This window comes from Eptatretus burgeri, chromosome 1 (assembly GCF_056783735.1).
Source record: "Eptatretus burgeri isolate ZD-2024b chromosome 1, Ebu_testis_v1, whole genome shotgun sequence".
In the NCBI taxonomy this organism is placed as follows: domain Eukaryota; kingdom Metazoa; phylum Chordata; class Myxini; order Myxiniformes; family Myxinidae; genus Eptatretus; species Eptatretus burgeri.
The window spans coordinates 28,538,160-28,557,638 of NC_140961.1; the positions used below are offsets into that span (position 1 = coordinate 28,538,160).

The 19,479-nt window shown below is 44.6% G+C and overlaps 1 protein-coding gene across 4 annotated transcripts in view; it reads left to right on the plus strand.

The window, feature by feature from the left end:
* The window catches only part of MYO1C (myosin IC), a 153,430-nt gene that overhangs the window by 117,739 nt on the left and 16,212 nt on the right, over positions 1-19,479 (plus strand). For all 4 annotated transcript variants that reach the window (XM_085876753.1, XM_085876760.1, XM_085876747.1 and 1 more), the window contains 9 exons: positions 11,215-11,306; positions 12,393-12,487; positions 12,617-12,663; positions 14,503-14,583; positions 14,915-15,020; positions 15,127-15,244; positions 15,380-15,470; positions 15,561-15,660; positions 15,799-15,867. In XM_085876753.1, coding sequence (XP_085732879.1) covers positions 11,215-11,306; positions 12,393-12,487; positions 12,617-12,663; positions 14,503-14,583; positions 14,915-15,020; positions 15,127-15,244; positions 15,380-15,470; positions 15,561-15,660; positions 15,799-15,867 — 799 coding nt within the window. The remainder of the gene's footprint in view (positions 1-11,214; positions 11,307-12,392; positions 12,488-12,616; positions 12,664-14,502; positions 14,584-14,914; positions 15,021-15,126; positions 15,245-15,379; positions 15,471-15,560; positions 15,661-15,798; positions 15,868-19,479) is intronic.

Sequence of the window (19,479 nt, forward strand, 5' to 3'; positions counted from 1 at the left end):
CCGTGGGAGTACCTCCTGTGCAGCTTCCCTTCGCAGGGCAGCTCACCGGATGACGGGATTGGGGCAAAGCCTTCGGGACCCCCAATCGTTGATAGGAGGGAAACCACGGGGTAACATCCCTGGGTCAGATTGCGGGAGAGTGTGTCGGAGTGGTGCTGAGGTGTCGTCCACCAGACGGCGGTCTCCTTGGGTTAACCTGAGGCGGTCCCTTCGGGTGGGTGCCTGGAATGTCCTATCCCTAAGAGAGGATGATCACCCGTCTCTGTTATCATCTGAGCTCAAGCGTTTGGACATCGGGATTGCAGCTCTCTCTGAGGTTCGGAGACCGGATTGCGGCGAGATAATGGTGGGTGGTTACACCTACTATTGGTCTGGTCGCTCTGATGGTTACCATACCCAAGGAGTTGCTGTAGCTGTGTCCAATAAGCTGACCCCAATGATAATTGAGGTAACACCGGTCAACGAGCGTATTATGAGATTAAGGATTCGTCACTCCTTAGGTGTCATTTCCCTGGTCTCTGTTTATGCTCCGACTGAGGCGAGTGATCTCACCGTGAAGGATGCATTCTACGCCACACTCGAGTCTGTGGTTGATCAGTGCCCCAGACGAGATACACTTCTAGTCTTGGGGGATTTCAATGCATCGACTGGAACTGATAGGGATGGTTATGAGGTGTGTGTTGGTCCCCATGGGTCAGGAACTATGAACCAGAATAGCACTAAGTTCCTTGACTTTGCAAGAAGTCATGGACTTAGGGTGGCTGGTTCATGGTTTCAGCGCCCACAAGCTCATCGCTGGACTTGGTATTCCAACGCTGGCGGTGTGGCAAAGGAGATTGACCATGTCCTCATTGACGGTCGTTGGAGGATGATCCAGAACTGCAGGGTCTACCGGAGTGCTCAGTTCCTCAATACTGACCACAGGCTTGTTGTAGCAACTCTAAAGCTGCACCTTAAATCCTGGAGAATGGTACCATCCCAGCCGAGGCTGGATGTTGCCAAGCTCAGGGATGAGAGAGTAGCTGAGGAGTTTGCAAACAGGCTGAGTGGACACTTGGGGGTCTGGGTGCTTTGGGGGTCCTGAAGAGTTGTGGAGCGCCTTCAAGACCACCGTCCTTGATGTTGCCGGTGGATGCCTTGGAGCTCACCGCAGGGCAAAGAAGAATTTTGTCTCTCAAGGGACACTGGATACCATTGACCAGAGTCGCAGGGCCAGGCTGAATGGCAGAGCTGAGCTGTTCAGGGAGCTGAGGCGTAAAACTGTACGTGCACTGAGGGTGGACAAGGAGGCCTATGTGCGAGGAATCTGTGAGGGGGTAGAGCATCACCTGTGGACAGGTGATTCTCGTCCCGCTTACAGGGGAATTCGCGCATTACGTTCATCCAAGCCCATCCCTCGGAGCACTACAGTTCGAGCAGAGAGTGGTAGGCTCTTGACAGAGGAGTCTGAAGTGAAGGCCCGCTGGGCCGGTTACTTTGAGCGGTTGTACCAGGCTGATCCCCCAACTGTCGAGTTGGACGTCAAGGGTGTTACAATCCCTGTTGCTGACCCTCGAATCAACTGTGGTCCACCTACGCTTGTGGAAACACGGGCTGCGGTGAACCAGTTGAAACGGGGCAAAGCTCCAGGGATCTGTGGCATCCATGCCGAACTTCTCAAGGCTGGTGGAAATGCTGCACTCGTGTCGTTGCATGCAGTTTTGTGCTCTGCCTGGAACACAGGCATCATCCCAACTGACTGGAAGAGGGGCCTTGTTGTCCCTCTCTGGAAAGGGAAGGGTGATCGCCAAGACTGCAACAACTACCGAGGGGTGACGCTGCTCTCAGTGCCGGGCAAGGTCTTTGCTCGGATAATTCTCGATAGGGTTCGCCATCATCTGCTTGAGCACCAGCGTCCAGAGCAGTCAGGCTTTACACCAAAGAGGTCAACGATTGACCGTATCCTTGCCCTTCGTGTCCTCACCGAACGCAGATGAGAGTTTCGGCAGGGGCTGCTTGCAGCCTATGTTGATCTCTGTAAAGCGTTCGATTCAGTGAATCGGGATGTCCTCTGGAGGATTCTTGGTCTTCGTGGGGTGCCACCAAAACTGATCGATCTGATGTCTGAACTCTACTCTGGTACTGAGAGTGCTGTGAAGTGTGGTGGTACCATCTCTGACTTATTTCCAGTTGTTACTGGAGTTCGTCAGGGATGTGTACTTGCTCCCACACTTTTCAGCACTTGTATGGACTGGATTCTAGGGAGGATGTCGGAGAGATCAAGTTGCGGTGCGTCATTTGGGAATGTCAAGATCTCGGACCTTGACTTTGCAGATGATGCAGTCATCTTTGCGGAGACTTTAGACATCCTCTTGGGGGCCCTCGAGGTGCTGAATGAGGAGTCGGAGCCGTTGGGATTACGGGTTTCTTGGGTCAAAACTAAGATCCAGGCTTTCGGTGACATCTTGGATGCTGCTGTCCTGTCTGTGTCTGTTTGTGGTGAGGATGTTGAGGTCGTGGAGAGATTCACTTACCTTGGCAGTGATATTCATGTCTCTGCTGGCTGCGAGTCAGAGGTCAATAGACGTCTGGGTCGGGCCTGGGGAGTCATGGACTCACTGGATCATGGGGTGTGGCGCTGCCGGTACCTGTGCGGGAGGACGAAAGTCCGAGTCTTCAGGTCCTTGGTACTTCCAGTCTTGCTCTATGGGTGCGAGACTTGGACTCTGACCAAGGATCTGAGACGGAGACTTAATTCCTTTGCTACCAGGTCTCTTCGGAGAATCCTTGGCTATCGCTGGTCGGATTTTGTGTCCAACGAGCGGTTGCTGAGAGAGACTCGGATGAGATTTGTTACCTGCATAGTCCGTGAGCGTCAGTTGCGGCTGTATGGACATGTGGCTCGTTTTCCTGACTCTGATCCTGCTCACCAGATTCTCTCAGCGAGGGAGTCTCATGAGTGGAGGAGGCCAGTGGGTCGACCACGTGCCTCATGGTTGCAACAGGTTGACCATCATCTCAAGGAGATGGGGATGGGCCTGGCATCTGCCTGGGGGATGGCCAGACGGAGGCCCCTGGAGTACCGGCGGAAAGTGGACGCAGCGACGTGCTGTTCTGGCACATGCTCCCATACCTGACCTGACCTTAAAGACAAAACTAACAGGTCTGTGAGAGCCGGAATTCTTACTGGTTGGTCAGTGATCAAATACTTATTTCATGCAATAAAATGCAAATTAATTATTTAAAAATCATACAATGTGATTTTCAGGATTTTTGTTTTAGATTCTGTCTTTCACAGTTGAAGTGTACCTATGATAAAAAATTACAGACCTCTACGTGCTTTGTAAGTGGGAAAACCTGCAAAATCGGCAGTGTATCAAATACTTGTTCTCCCCACTGTATATGTATATGTATGTATATGTATATCTATGTATATGTATATATATATATATATATATATATATATATATATATGTATATGTATATGTATGTATATATATATATATATATATATGTATATGTATATATATATATATATATATGTATATGTATATATATATATATATATGTATATGTATATATATATATATATATATATATATATATATATATATATATATATTTTGTTGCGAATTCACACCCGCCGGCGTGCGATCGGCCACGTAACTCGAATCGCGGCACGTCGCCCACCAGACGGACAATTCAGTCGTGACTCTCTCGGAACAACGCTGGGAGCTCGTCACGGGTGGGTCTTTCGACCTCACCACAATCGTGCCAATCGGCCACCCGCGTAGGATAGGGTTGTTCGCCAAACTCGACCTACCCAAGTACCTAGGCGGATGGTTAATCGGGTGATCGTACCTCGCCGCAGGTCGACTTCAGACAAGAACCGCTTAAGCGGTTCGTTCCGTACTGCAGACATAACCGAGCGGAGTTATCGTCGACCTCGAAGGTTCAGATTAGTTTCCGGGAACTTACACCAACTACCAATCTCTTACACGATGCAGGATGGAGAGTCAATAAAAAGAAGGAGATGAAGCAGAGCGGGAACAGTTCAACAAGCAAGCATTTTATTGCGCGACACACGGACACAAAGCAAGCACATATATTCAAGCACAGTAATAATAATAAAATGCACGTATTCAAGCACAGAAAGAAACAGTAAAAGAGAGATACTACCGACTAAGACTGACACACGGCAACACTTACGCAGTTTTACTTAACAGACGGCGCCACCACAAGCATTTACACAAAAAGCAAAGTAAAAAGAAAGCCACCCTCATAGGCGAGGAGGCAGACAGATCCGTAGACCATATGTACGTGAATCCTGGAGGATCGGCCAGGTCCACGAGACCCACGAGTTCTTACCCGCGTTCTCGTGACGCGATGGCGGGCAAGCCGCAATGATCGCGCCGCTGCGCCCCGACTCCGTGCCCTAGTGTAGTCGGCGAGTCCTCTCCGGTGTGCTCCGCGCGAGTGGTCCCGTTGGCACCACGTTTAGGGTGGGGTGGAACGGGGGCCCCCCTCGGCACTATCTCAGTGCGAATGGGGGGGAAATCGTTGATGCTCAGGGAGAGGGGTATGGCTGGCTGGCCTGGATCTCGCGATGAGTCAAGCGACCCCCACACCGCAACCTCGTCGCCGTCCGCAGTCTCCCCTGCAACTCCTCTGCAACTTCTCTCCAAGCTCAACTTCACCCTCTTTTAGTTCCACACTACCGCCCCCAACTCCCGCTCTCAACTCCCGCGTGCGAGTCGCCTTGCGCTCGTATCTTTATAGGTCTCAGGAGGAGCCGATATGTAAATATGCGGATCAAAACGTGATTGGAGGTGGGGCCACGTCACCCTCTGTTCAGCCGTTGGTCGGGCAAAAAGGGGCGTGAACCTCCCTTGATCCGCATATTTGCATAAACGGACTTCACATACATGCGCTCGCAGGCAGGGCCAAGCCGCCTCGCGTTCGCCCATTGGATGGAGGGGAAGTGGGCGTGAAGCATTTTGGATCCGAATTTTCACCCGGAAAGGCCGCCATTCAAACTCGCGGCTCGGTGCGTTTGGCACCAATCGCCGAACGGGCCCTAGTCAGCCCGACATTCAGTGTTCACAGGTGGTGCGGTTGTTGGTTGTGAAGGAGAAAGGCGAAGGCGGTGGAGGGTTTTCGGTGGTGGTTTGATGGTTATGGTGTCGTTTGGGAATGGCGGTGAAGCGATGTTTGCGGGATGGAGTTGTGAAGGTAAAGTCGAAGGTGGTGGTGTTTGCGTTGTTGGCGGCTTAATGGTCGAAAATAACCATAGAGAAAGAAAAATGGCTAACTGAAGGATCGCAGCCCGAATGGATCACATAAATTCCCTCTATACAACGGGTGTGGGCTAACTACACATGGACTTATCGAGATATCTCACCTGAGGTCTCTTTATGGTGTAATGCGAATTTCCACAACCGTAACACTCTATATATATATATATATATATATATATATATATATATATATATATATATATATATATATATATATATATATATATATATATATATATATATATATATATATATATATATATATACATATATATATATATATTTGTATATATCACGATATCTCAAAAACTTGACGGATTCGGATGAAACTTGTTGCACAGGTTGGGTGTGTGACAAGGAAAAATTGATTCAATTTTGGTGAAGATCTGAATCCGGATATGGATAGGATAATTATTTAATTATTAAATTTATTCTTCACCATTGAGAGATAGGGCCAAAAACGATATAGTATTGTATGGTATGATATTTCAAAATGTATTGGGCCCGATATGTTCTTGTGGATCAGGCATGACGTGGCGGAGGTATGCGCTCTTCCGAGTGCCCTCCTAGTTTTATTTGTTTTGCCTTCCTTTGCCGCCCACACAGACCGCTAATTTTGTGCTGAATTTAGCAAACATATTCTTCAATTATTGTTCCCTTCTTCCCACCCATGATACACTGGATCTTGTGGTGAGGCAGTTCCTCAGAAACAACTTGCCTTCTCTTCCTAGAAGCTAATCTGACCGAAGGTAATCACAGTGCTTTCCAAAAAGCCCACAACTGTGTGTCCACTGTCAGGAGAGCCAGAAAACAACATCTCTCCAACCTCAAGAATGAACTTTTAAACTTGTGTCCCTCCTCCAAAACCCGGTGGTACCTTGTTAAGTCTGTCTCTGGAGTATGCTCCCCTTCCATCCCTTCCCTCACTTCAAATGGCACGACTGTCGACTCCGCTCGTGAGAAGGCTGAATACCTCAATTCTGTATTTGCTTCCAACTCTTGTCCCCAATCCCTCATTCTCAGTACCGTCCTTCCTGTCATATCCAACTACTCGTGGACTGTGTCTTTTGCACCTGAGAAGGCGGAGAAGGTTCTTTCAACCCTCGACTCTGACTCTACTTCTGGAATGTATGACATCAGCTCATGTGTCCTTAAATCCTGCTCTTCTGTTCTTGCACATCCTCTCTTGCCCTTTTCACCCGAACATTTGCACGAGGTCATCTTCCATTTGCTTGGAAATCAGACGTCATTGCATTACATGAAAAGGTGCAAAAAGGGATCCCCTTCACTACAGACCTGTCAGCTAACTTGCAGTCATCAGGGAAGTCATGGAATCCATCATTGTAGTGGATATGAAATCCTTCCTTTTCTCCAACCAGCTCATCTCAGATCACCAATTCAGATTCAAACCAGGTCACTCCACCTTGGACATGGTGCATCTACTCACACAATAATGGATGGAGGTCCTCAATGTCAGACATGAGATCAGAGTCAGACAAGAGCCATCTCCTGAGACAGATCGCGAGCTTTTTACATGGCCTGGCATCCTACTTTGCTCACCAAACTCTCTGCCTTTGGCATCTTAGGCCAATTCCACACATGGGTCACTGACTTACTCTAATCTCGCAGCCAATGTAAGGCTCTCAATGGAATATTTTAATCTCCTCTTCCTGTCAAAGCTGGAGTGCCTCTTATCCACCGAGGAGGCTATCATCCGCAGCGTGATAGAGTAATGCTTTCCCCTCTGGGCAGGTTCCCCTGCCTCACATATTGCTCAGCTTGAGGCCATGGACACCAAGGTCTACAAGATTATTGAAATCTCCTGGATGAAGCTGAGTCTTTGGGCTTCTCACTTCACCATCGCAGATTGGTCAGTGGTCTCTCTGTCTTCTATCACCTCCTTTCTAGTCTTGCACCCTCTGCTCGTTCCGTGCTTTGTCCCCACCCCAGGTTTCGATAGGGCTCACACAGTCCGTCATCAACCCTCTTCTGATGAAGCTACCTAAATCCAGGGTCACTGCTCACCTCTACCCATTTGTTCCTCTTTTTTTTCCCCCAGCTGTGGAATCATCTTCCACGTTCTCTTCAATCTCATTTTTACCTCCAGGTTTTCAAGACAGCTGTTCATCACCATCTCAGATCGTCCCCAATCCGAATCGATGATATCTTCTAGCCTTGTTACCCTCCCTCTCCCCCACCCCACCCTAATTCCTCCTTCCAAATTCCCAGTTTTCCCTCCTGAGAGTTTCGTTTTCTATCCATATTGCCCACCCCACGCATCCTCTCCTGCCCTCTTTCGTCCCCACACCCATTGTTTGTCCAAGTCTGCCTCTTTCTTTGCCTTTAACTCCACTGCTGGTGTTTCGCCTTCTCTCTCCTGTTCCTTTTGTCCTGTTGCATCCTGATCCGTTCTGTGTCCAAGTATGAACTCTTCCACGAGCCTCAACTATGCATCTTTCTTTTTGTTTTTTGTTAGAAAAACTCACCCATGGGAACCACTTTTGACAAGACACTCTGACAGTAGATGAGTCCCACTTGAACCCCTGGTGTCTGTGCCAGTTGTTGTGAAAGTTTAGCACTTGATTTTCTTTTTCTATTCCTTAAGGAACTTGTGTTTAAGTGTTGCTCATTTGTTTTGTTGAGTTTATTTGTCCTTCCAATCAGTTTTCTATCTTTAACTTCTCCGGTCTCATTATGCTGATCTGGATTGTTGCTTGAATGCCACATCTAGAAATATCTGTTTTGTGGTTTATTTCTCTCTGGGAATACCGTGCTCTCGAAATGATGTAAAAATGCAAACTAGGCCTTTTGCACACGCGGTGTGTGTGTGTGTGTGTGTGTGTGTGTGTGTGTGTGTGTGTGTGTGTGTGTGTGTGTGTGTGTGTGTGTGTGTGTGTGTGTGTGTGTGTGTGTGTGTGTGTGTGTGTGTGTGTGTGTGTGTGTGTGTTTTCAGTGACTAGATTATGCTCGCCTAGCACTTTTAACTTGCCGCTGCTAAGCTCAAAATGTGTGATTCAAATGGTCTTTTTAACAGAATTCTCAGTATTTGCATGAAATGGTGAAAAATTCAAGGTAGTTAACCATAATTGTTGTGTTCCGAAATGCAAATCGGACTCGCAGAAATAGAGGAAATATGACAAATATTAGTGGATGAGTTTGTACCATTTCGTGTTAGTGGTGGCAGTGGATATGGAAAAATATCGTGTAATTTATCTTGTGGCCCTGGAACCAAACAAAACAAGTGAAATCCTTCAATACAGCATGCGTGTGGTGAAGCAAATGACTACACTGATGTTAAAAAATGCAATTTATGCTTTTTCAGTTGAAAAACAATTAAAAAGCGTACTTAATATTTGAAATGTAAAAATGTTATTATTGTGATAAGTACCTTATATATAACAGAAGGAATGAAATCGTTCGACACAGCATGGCAGGGGGGCGCAAAAGAATGATGTAAAAAAAAAAAATCATAAAATTAATGTAGAGACAAACAAATGATGAGTAAAATGTAAGCTTTGCTGATGAAAAGATGAAAGCAAAGCTAAACAAGAGGGGGAGCACTCGGTAGAGTGCAAAACCTCTGCCGTCAATACTGCTGGGTCACTCAAGTGAACCTGATATCCTATTCATTCAATTTGACGTCAACAGTGCTCACAGTTATAGTTTGCAACTTTCCCTTTTACTTTTAACTTTTACATACTCAATTCATTCGTCATAACTAGATTCCTTGAGACAGAAATTGATTTTACGTTGGTATATCCACCTGAAGTTCCAAAATCAGCCGCAATTATAATTTTGGCATGTTTTTTGTTGGAAATCACTTATAACATGTAGAAATGCAAAAAACAAAAATCGAAATTTTGTTGAAAAAAAAAGTTGCAAAATTTTCTAAGTTTTTTTTTTTCTTTTTTTTCTCTAACAATTTTTTTATTTTTTTGGTTGGCAATCACTTAAAACATGTAGAAATGCAAAAAGAAACATCAAATATTTTTTCAAAATGGCCACCATAGCGGCCATACTGGACTTTGGACCAGCTCCAAAATCTAATGGCATGGTCCTTGGACCATACCTAATCCCCCCACCAAGTCACGAATGAGTAATATCGTATCAGCCACGAGTAGATAAAACCCATATCACCGATGAACCATGTGATGATTTGTTTATCATATACTTGACCATACATAATTAAAATTTAAAAAATAAAAGTATAATTTTTGAAAAAGTTTTCTTTTCTAAGTTTTTTTTTCTCTTACAATTTTTTTTTTGGGGGGGGGGGTTGGAAATCACTTAAAACATGTAGAAATGCAAAAACAAAAATTCAAATTTTTTTTCAAAAAGCCGCCATAGTGGCCATACTGGACTTTGGACCAAGTCCAAAATATAATGGCATGATTCTTGGACCATACCTAACCCCCCCCCCCCATCAAGTTTCATCGAAATCCATCGAGGAGTTTTTCCGTAATACTGTTCACAAACAAACAAACAAACAGACAGACAGGGGTGAAAACAGTAACCTCCGTCCATCTTCGATGGCGGAGGTTAAATATTTGTTGAGCAAAACATTGAAACATAGTGGTTACACCAACTACATAATATTACTTATATTGTTATTATATAAAATATAGATGAACACATTTTGAATTTAAGCATATTTAATTTTTGCATATTTTGAATGTACAGTACAAAGTTATGAAAATAATTCAAGATGTCCCTGGTTGAAAGAACCACTTATCACTTTGCCACCAATATGTGCCATAATTGTAAGTAAATTTCAACTACTAATGCATGACGAAGCACTTGTTTATGGCTAATATTAAAGAGAATGATGGCAGAAGAAGAATTTAACTTTCAGCATTCAGCGTTCGGCGCCAAATGCCATGGTGGGCGGAAATGACTTCTTTCGTTCGTTCGTACATGAGAGGGGAGCGTTTCTTGTTTTTTTCCATCAAGCAATAAATTCAATGGTTTTCACATATATAACACATTAGTTTCACAAATTTCCATTGAAATACTCGGGTATTTCTGTCAATTGTCGCCATTTCCGTCGAGGTTACGCACTGCCATCTACCGGACGGCCGTCATTGGCTGTCACTTGAGGCACGTGGGGAGGGGGGTGGGGGGGGACACCGGAGACATGGTAGACACCAGGGACATTTCAAACTCGGTGTAATTGTATACCAGCACACGCACTGTAAAAATATATTTATAACGGCCCTCACAGGCCATACAACTCCAACTCCCACTCCCCTCCTCCCTCCTCCCAAACATGATGAATAGTAAATATCATAATTTTAAACTTACCCTGTGCATCAACAAGCCCTCGATATGACCCATGTTTGCACGAGGTAATCCCACAATGTTCAATGTCCACTAACTGGTGGTGATCTCGAAGGTTTGGGTAGGAAGCCCCCATTTATGAACCTTCAGGCCTTGCACCGGTCCACACCCTCAGGAGTTTGCAGTATGGGGAGCTGCAAGCTATCAGCTTTTTGGGTGATATCCAAGTATTTTCCGTTTATTTTCGGAACTTTGTGAACCATTTCAGGTAACAATCCTGATCTCGCACACACAATGTACAGTCGGCTGCCTTGATGACCCCCATTGCTAGGGAGTTTCTGCGCACGCACGCCGAGCATTCTGGGGGTGGATTACGTCATTTTGAAAGTCCCGTATCACCTTTTTGGTGTAAAGCTATTATTTTGAGTCTTGTCGAGTTTGATATCTTGGGCACGATGTGGGTTTATATATTATATTGACTACAACAGAGATATTACAAACTGGTGAAAAAACAAAAATGTGGCCGAAGATTTTTGCACAGCACACTGTATGTACATTTACTTTTTGTAAAGTTTTGGATTTGTAGATTATTTTCACATAATGAAGGGTAGGGGCACTTGGTATTCCCTTTAAAGAGGTATTTTATTAATGTTCCTCGCAGGACGAAGAGTGCCTACGGCCTGGAGAAGCAACAGACATCACTTTCCTTATGAAATTGGAAGAAACTGTTGGATCCCACCCTCATTTTCTAACGTAAGGAGTACAAGGTTGTGTTTGGAAAACTGTGTGCTTTAAAGGTTAGAGTCAGGGGGAGTGGGTAATTAATGGGCTGGGTAATTGGAAGAACCGCTGGTGCTCCTCCACACAAGGTCACAGGGTCATATCCATTAAACCCTTTCTGCCTGTTAACCAAAGGTCTCTTTCTACTAGCTGGTTGTGTTGATCTTCCATCTGCCTAACTACTTTTTGTTACCCAGATATTTACCTCCACCACCGGAGGTGGACGGAGGTTATGTTTTCATCTGGTTGTCTGTTGTCTGTTTGTGAACAGGACATCACAAAAAAGTTGTGGATGCATTCACACAAAATTTGATGGACAAGTTGGGTGTGTAATAAGTACGAAACGATTCGATTTTGGTGAAGATCTGAACCCGGATAGTATAATTTTTTAAGTGACCACCATTGAGAGATGGGGCCAAGAACGATATATAGCACGATATTTCAAAAAGTTGCGGAGGAGTTATAACAAACTTGCTGGATGAATTGGTTATGTTACAATAACAAGATTTTGGTTCAGTTCCGGATCCAGATGTGGCCTATCAGTGAGATGCAAATTGTAAACTGTTCAGGCTGGCAGATGTGTGCGCTCTACCGAGTGCCGTTCTCATTTTTTGCATTTGTTTTGCCATTGCTTATAAAGTATTACGACCATTGTATATATGTAACTTAACCACATGATATGCCTTCCCAACACACACTCCATCATGCTCTCCATGCAAAAGTTTCTTGAGATACGATGAGGTTCTCATCAGCTTTCTATCAAATCTCATGATAAATCATTGCAGTTTTTTTTTGTCAAGGTTGTTTTTGAATGCTGTTAGTTCTACATCTTTCCCTATTTCTCATAAGCTTTGAATCATTCCCATTCATTGGAAGTTTTGTTTGCTTCCTCACAAGCTAAATCCTGGTAGGTACACATTTCTGAGCTGCAAGAGCAATATTGCGAAGCTTCGAAAGTCCTTGACTGATGGGGAAGTTTCTATATGAGAAGTGCTCGGGAAATTTGCAACACTTTGACTTCTGTGTACTCCGAGAGATTCCTTTGTTTCCTTCCTTCAGCCACAAACTGGGAGACCAGAAAGCCAGGAAGACTTTGAAAAGGGAAGAGTTCAGACTTCTACACTATGCTGGAGATGTTAACTACAACGTCACCGGTGAGAAGTGGTCCGGAGGGAAGAGCGTTCCTCTTCGATGCGTTTTATTTGTCTTTCACGTCTTTCACGTTCAAATTATTTTTGCCTTTGTAAACGCATCTTTTCTCAATTCATATTTTCTTGTTGCAGGATTTCTGGACAAGAACAATGATCTGTTGTTTCGAAACCTGAAGGAGGTAAGGGTGGGGAAGACCAGAGTGGGCAGGTTAAAGGGTAACATCAATGGCAAAAGGCATTGAATCAAAGACAATGTTTACATTGCTTTGTTGAAATTCAATGAAGAATTTTTTCTGGGTAAGAATCTACAATCTGCATTTTTGATTGTTCTGCTCCGCATCACCGTCGAACCGTGCTTTACACTATATACTCGTCCTCATTTTTGTGCCGTTTATTGCTGATGGACTTGGCTAGAGTGGTGATGGAGCAAGAAAAAGCAATGCGATGTGTAATTCAGCACAAGCACCAGGAGTGAGAATTTACAACACGACAAATCGACAGTCACTCGTAAAGAACCCGTCCTTACAGAAGGCTTCGTTCCCCCAGAATTTGCTATTTTAGTACGACTTCTAATAACTGCTGCCACTGGGAGCGGCGCTATATGATGCACATTGAGAGAGATTTTTATGCCTCCGCCAATGAAGTCGCAAGAGGCATAATGTTTTTGGGTTGGCCAGCCATCTATCCGTGCGTATGTCCGTGTGTGTGTGCATGCGTCCGTCCGTGGAAGATTTTCATTACCGCGATAACTTAAGAACGACTGAAGGGATCTAAGTCAACTTGGTACAAGTATGTATAATGATGCAAAGATGGACTGAATCGATTTATGGGGTCAAGGGGTCATGTTGGGTAAAAAAATTCTGTTGCCATGCTAACTTGTGAACCAGTGATTGGGGTTTTGACCAAATTTGATACAAGTATGTTCAATGATGTAAAGATGAAGTGATTCTATTTCATCATCAAGAGGTCAGAGGTCATTTCAGGTTAAAAAAAAATGTGATACTTGAGGCTTCCCATACATATTCCAAGTACAACCCCCAGTTTTAAACTCATTTCATCCAATTCAGGAGTGTATATAAGTCAAACAAACTCACAAATGATAGTTCCTCCACTTACAGGGTTTTCAGCCTATCATCCTTCCGAGGTCGGCAAAATGAGTGCCAGCTTGCTGGTATCCTGTGTCGGAGTGGCGACCCGTCCAGGATTGTGCCCAATAGCCAAGGAGACTTCTTAGGCAGCACCAACGCTCTGCACAGAGTATGGTCCCAATGGATGGATGGGTGGATGGATTAGTTATAACTTATAATACCCACCCCTACGAGGTGGCGCAACATGATACATATTTACAAAGAGAATTTGGGTGCTCCCTCACCCCGAACCCCGAGGGCTATGAGTTATTTTATCACATAAGACCTTCCTGTGCACAACCAGAGTACAACCATCATTTTTCAACTCATTATGTCCAGCGTTTCAGGAGTGCATGTAAGTCAGACACACACACACACACACACACACACACACACACACACACACACACACACACACACACACACACGGCTGGCTGGATGGCCTCGACTAGAGGTATGCACATTCGCTTCTGAGCCGTCTCACCTGGATTTTGAATGTTGGCCCAGCTACAAACTATGATCCTGGTTGTCTCACGGGCATGGCAATCACCACGTGTGTGCCGTCCTTCGGATGGACGTTTAACTCTGTGTCCCGTCTGCCAGCATTAGTTGGTGGACATTACAGATTCCATGGTGTCCTTCATGATGAGCAGGGGAGCTATCACCGGGACATCACACCTATTGATGTAACACTCTGCCCACAAACCTCCAGCACGATAGATTCCCAAACCCACAATAAACTATCTCAGACCAGCCAGCTCAAAGTCGATTGCACGACTTCAGCAACATCCTGGACGACTCCTGAAATTCTGCATCGTACTTTCATTCGCGTTAGGTGATGTTTTTTTTCAGGATAGTGCATTGTACCGTTTTGTATTTGTCTTTAACCAGGTAATGAGTGTGGCAGACAACCCCATCATCAGTTCATGCTTTCCCAAAGATGAACTACAGGGTCAGCGCAGGCCAGAAACGGTGAGCAGGAACACGAAAGCAAGCCAACACTATTGATGTCCGTGTCCTCCGCGTCAGTTTTGTTCAGGATCCATTGTGAGCCTTAGATGTTTCTGTTGATAAATTTTTAGCATTAATTTATCATCGCAGTAAACTTTTTTTACTTTACCTGTGTTTACATGTACCGCATCTCTTTTCATGCGAAGCCTTTATTCGTGCAGGTAAATTGCTTATCAACCCGTCATGGAGCTTACTAAATCAATTAATTAGTACGCACACGAACCCCATGAAACCTGTTGCTTGAAATTTTTGTTCAACAAACTAACGTTCTCACGCTGTTTGTGTCAGACAGACAGCCACGCAGTTCAAGGCAAGTGTAGCTGGACTAATGGACACCTTGATGTCCAAGGAGCCATCATACGTCCGTTGCATCAAGCCAAATGATGCCAAGCAGGCAGGTGAGATGGTTGAGAAAGGAAAAATTTGTCATGGGATTGAGGACGGATTGTTTAGCTGACGAGAATAGCAATAGAGATGTTTGATTTCGCTCATTGCAATCCTCAGGACGATTTGAGGACGTCTTGGTGAGACACCAGGTGAAGTACCTGGGACTGCTGGAGAACGTCAGGGTCAGGAGGGCAGGATTTGCATATAGACGGGACTATCCTCGCTTCCTTGACCGGTGAAATTTTTTTGTTTGTTTGTTTACTGGTCCGTCATTTGCTACTCCGCCTTTCACGGCACCTCTTTTCCGTCTGTCCAAATGAGTTAACCTACAGTTGCTAATGAAAGCACCGTTTGATGGGACAACCAACAGGTACAAGTCCCTATGCCCAGACACGTGGCCAAACTGGAAAGGAACAACAAGCGATGGAATTCGGACGCTTGTGAAACACATCGGGTACAAGGTTGGAAACTTTGACTTTACTGTATTCTTCTACAGCGTGTGCATCTATCTGTTTGCCCGTCCGTTCTATTTATTCACCTTGTTTATTTAGCCTGACGAGTACAAGCTGGGACGATCAAAGATTTTCATACGCTTCCCAAAGACTCTTTTCGCCACTGAGGATGCACTGGAAGCGCGCAAACATTCCATAGGTGGGCTGTCAATTTATCAGATGCATGCAGATCATCCGTCGGTGGTTGTAGTCAAGTGAGATCTAAACAAGAATTACATTGGTTATATATATATATATATATGTATGTGTGTGACGGATGTCGTTAACCTGTTCCCAGCTACGAAGCTTGAAGCGTCCTGGAGAGGATACCACCACCGGCAGAAATACCTCGCAATGAAGCAATCGGGTGTGTTGTACCAAAATGCCGAAACCAATCTTCCGTTATTTCAAATCCATTCACTTTTCTCCAAAGTACCGGCAACTGCTGTTTATTTTTTGCTTTATTGTGCTTGTGTGGATATAACATTTTATACCACCTCGATATCTCCATCGCCGAAGGGGGACAGAGGTTGTGTTTTTACTTCTGTTGGGTGGTCGCGCTCGACTACCCTTATTCTCAGTTTTTCCATCTGTCTGGATGTTTGTTTGTCATGGACAGCTCTGGAGGCCAGAGGAGTCAACCAATTTTGATGAAACTTGACAGGTAGATTCATACCAGGATCTAGTTGTATGCTTTTGAGCACCGTTGCTATGGACGCCACCGTTGCCTATCAACGGGGCTTTGAAATTTTTGAAAAATCCTAAAAAAAATTATTTTTTCGAAAATCAAAAATCGGCTTCCAGGCTTTTATGCGCACTATAATGAACTTCTTTGTCAAAAATTTTCAGCCCAATCCGTCAAATACTGTATGACTAGTATGCAATTATGTAGCGACCACCCATGTCACCTACCGGCTTGTCTGTTTGTTTGTATGTAATGGACAGCTCTGGAGGCCAGAGGAATCAACTGATTTTGATGAAACTTGACTGGTAGGTTCATACCAGGATCTAGTTGTATGCATTTGAGTACCGTTGCTATGGACGCCACCGTTGCCTAGCAACTGGACTTTGAAATTTTTGAAAAAAATCCGAAAATATTTATACATATTTTTTTCAAAAATCAAAAATCGGCTTCCGCGCTTTTATGCGCACTACAATCAACCTCTTTGCCAAAAAATTTCAGCCCGATCCGTCAAAATCTGTATGACTAGTATGCAATTATGTAGCGACCACCCATGTCGCCTATCGGCAAGTCTGTCTGTCTATCTGAACAGGATATATCAAAAAGTTGTGGATTGATTCAGACAAAATTTGGTGGACACGTTGGGTGTGTGACAAGGACGAAATGATTACATTTTACTGAAGATCTGGATATGAGAATTTTGAAGCGATTCTACACCAATGAGAGATGGGGCTAAAAAAATATATAGCATGGTATTTCAAAAAGTTATGGATGGATTTAGATTAAACATGGTGGACAGATTGGGTGTGTGACAGACAAAATGATTAGATTTTGGTGAATATCCGGATCCGGATCCAGATCCAACCTCGAGAATTTTTTTTAATTTTTGTAAGTGATTCTTCACCATTGAGAAATCGGGCCAAAAACGACGTATGGTGTGTGTGTGTGTGTGTGTGTGTGTGTGTGTGTGTGTGTGTGTGTGTGTGTGTGTGTGTGTGTGTGTGTGTGTGTGTGTGTGTGTGTGTGTATACAGAGACATGACAGAAGTAAATAGACACCGTGATTTTTAAAATAATTTATTTATTGAACATTTGAAGGACATTTTATCTATTTTAATACATATACTCGTATTTTGTAGACTTGCCATTTGCAGATTTCAACACTTTTAATCTTTCAGACATAGAACGAACGAGTTCTGAAATTTTCTATTGTGGGATTTCTGTCCAGGCTTCACACAAACAGGTCAGCCATTCTGCTCATGATGTTGGTTTCCTGGACTTTCTCCACTCAGCTCGATCCAATTTGATCCAGAGGTGTTCAATGGGAATCATGTCAGGAGACTGACTTGGCCATGGAAGTGGCTTGATCCCATTTTTGTCCTGCCATTCTTTGGTCTTTATTGCAGAGTGGCATGGAGCTCCGTCTTCCATGAACAGAGTGTTGTTTTTGACCATCTGACCAGTGGAGAATACAAGGAGAAGTCCATCCTCAAGGATAGAAATGTACATCATAGAGTTGGTGTTGCCAACACACTCCACAAGCTCTGACCGTCCAGTGCTCCAGATTGCTCCCCACACCATCACTGAAAAACCACAGTGTTTGACAGTTGGCTGCAATCGTTTCAAAGAGAACTCTTGACCAGGAAGTCTCCAGGCCCAGTTGCATCCACTGTCAGAAAATTGAGCACATTGGGACTCACCTGAAAAAAAAATTACAGTTTTCCAAAACTCCAAGGGTTTAGTGGCCATCTCGTCAGCTCACTTATTTCTCCTTTGAGTGTTGGCCGGTCCAAGAAGAGGTTTTTTTTCGAATTGCTCTCCTACAGTAGCCCAGTTGATGAAGATACCGCACGGCAGTTCTTGAGCTAACTTGGACCTCTTCTGCGACATCTGCTGTTTTGCAACGGGGAGTTTTCTCAATGGATGGTTTGACAGCTCGAAGACACCTTTATGAAGGTCTAGATCGACCAGAACGGGAAGCTGTGGATCCCTTGCCTTCGCTGGTGAGTTGCACAATCACCCGATTGACCGTAGAAATCGGAATGCCAAGGTTCTGAGCTATCTGACGCCGGCCGACTCCACCTTCCGATGGGCCAACAAGTCGTCGTTTTTGAAAATCGGAAAGTTTGTGTGCTCCCTGGTTTCGCGGCATTGTTAATTGTCATACATGACCCAGGAACTCGTTTCTGCAAAGAAACAGTTGAATATTAGTCTAAATCATTGAGTAAAACCGCATTATACAGATAAAATGAATAAATTTAAGGTGTCTATTTACCTCTGTCATGTCTCTGTATATACATATATATTACACACATATAGATGTACATATATATTTTTATGGCCACGGGTACCGAGTGTATCATGAGGGGGTTAATCCTCGTTTCTCCTCGGAAGAACCGGACCTGGTGCCACCGCTCACATTTAACTTCGTGGTACGGTGGGTTGCTTTACAACCACGAACGACAATCAGTTAACCACGAGTTCCACTATCCACCGTCTAATTTGCCGTTTAACTTGAGGTCACGTGGCTTCCTGAACGGGGGACGTGCCCTCGGCGTTGCACCAATCTTCTCTTGATTAGATCTTAAGGAGGGTGGCCGAGCGTTTACTGCTGGTGCACGCCGACTATGACAGGTTACTTAATTTGGGGACTACCTCCCACTCTATCTAAGTTCGGACAATGCTGGATCAATGGAAAGAAAGGCCAAACACGGACTGATTGAAACGTCAACAAGGAATTATTAATAAGAAAAATAAATAAACAGAATAACTTTTTGTTTCTTTGTAGTGAAGAAAGATGAATTCAAATCAATCAAAATAATCTCAAACAAATATAGAATTCAACAGGCATTGATAGAAAAATAGACAAAGAGCCTATGCTTATCACTACGGCTCACTTAACAATTAAACACGAGACAAGAGTACCCAGCATATCATTCAGGGGGGAAGAAATCCGGTCTCAGTATAAGTCATCGTGAGTCAAATAAAATGTCCAAAAATGTGTGAGTGTGCCTTGGTCCGCTGCCAGTGCCCTGCCTCACCGTGCACCCACCCGCAAACAGGCTCAAACACCAATCGACGTCACGTCGTCACTCCCATGGATGCCAAGAATCAGGTACGAGCAGAACCAGCAGGAATGGTCCAACCGCCACCCTCCATCAGGAGCTACCAGGAGCCGTAACCAATGGACAGCCGTAAGCTGTAAGGCGTTGTGAGGAGCTGTAATCAGTTGTCACCAACTCACCAACTACCAGGAAATGTCACCAACTGGCTGGAGCTGTGAGGAACCGTCACCCAG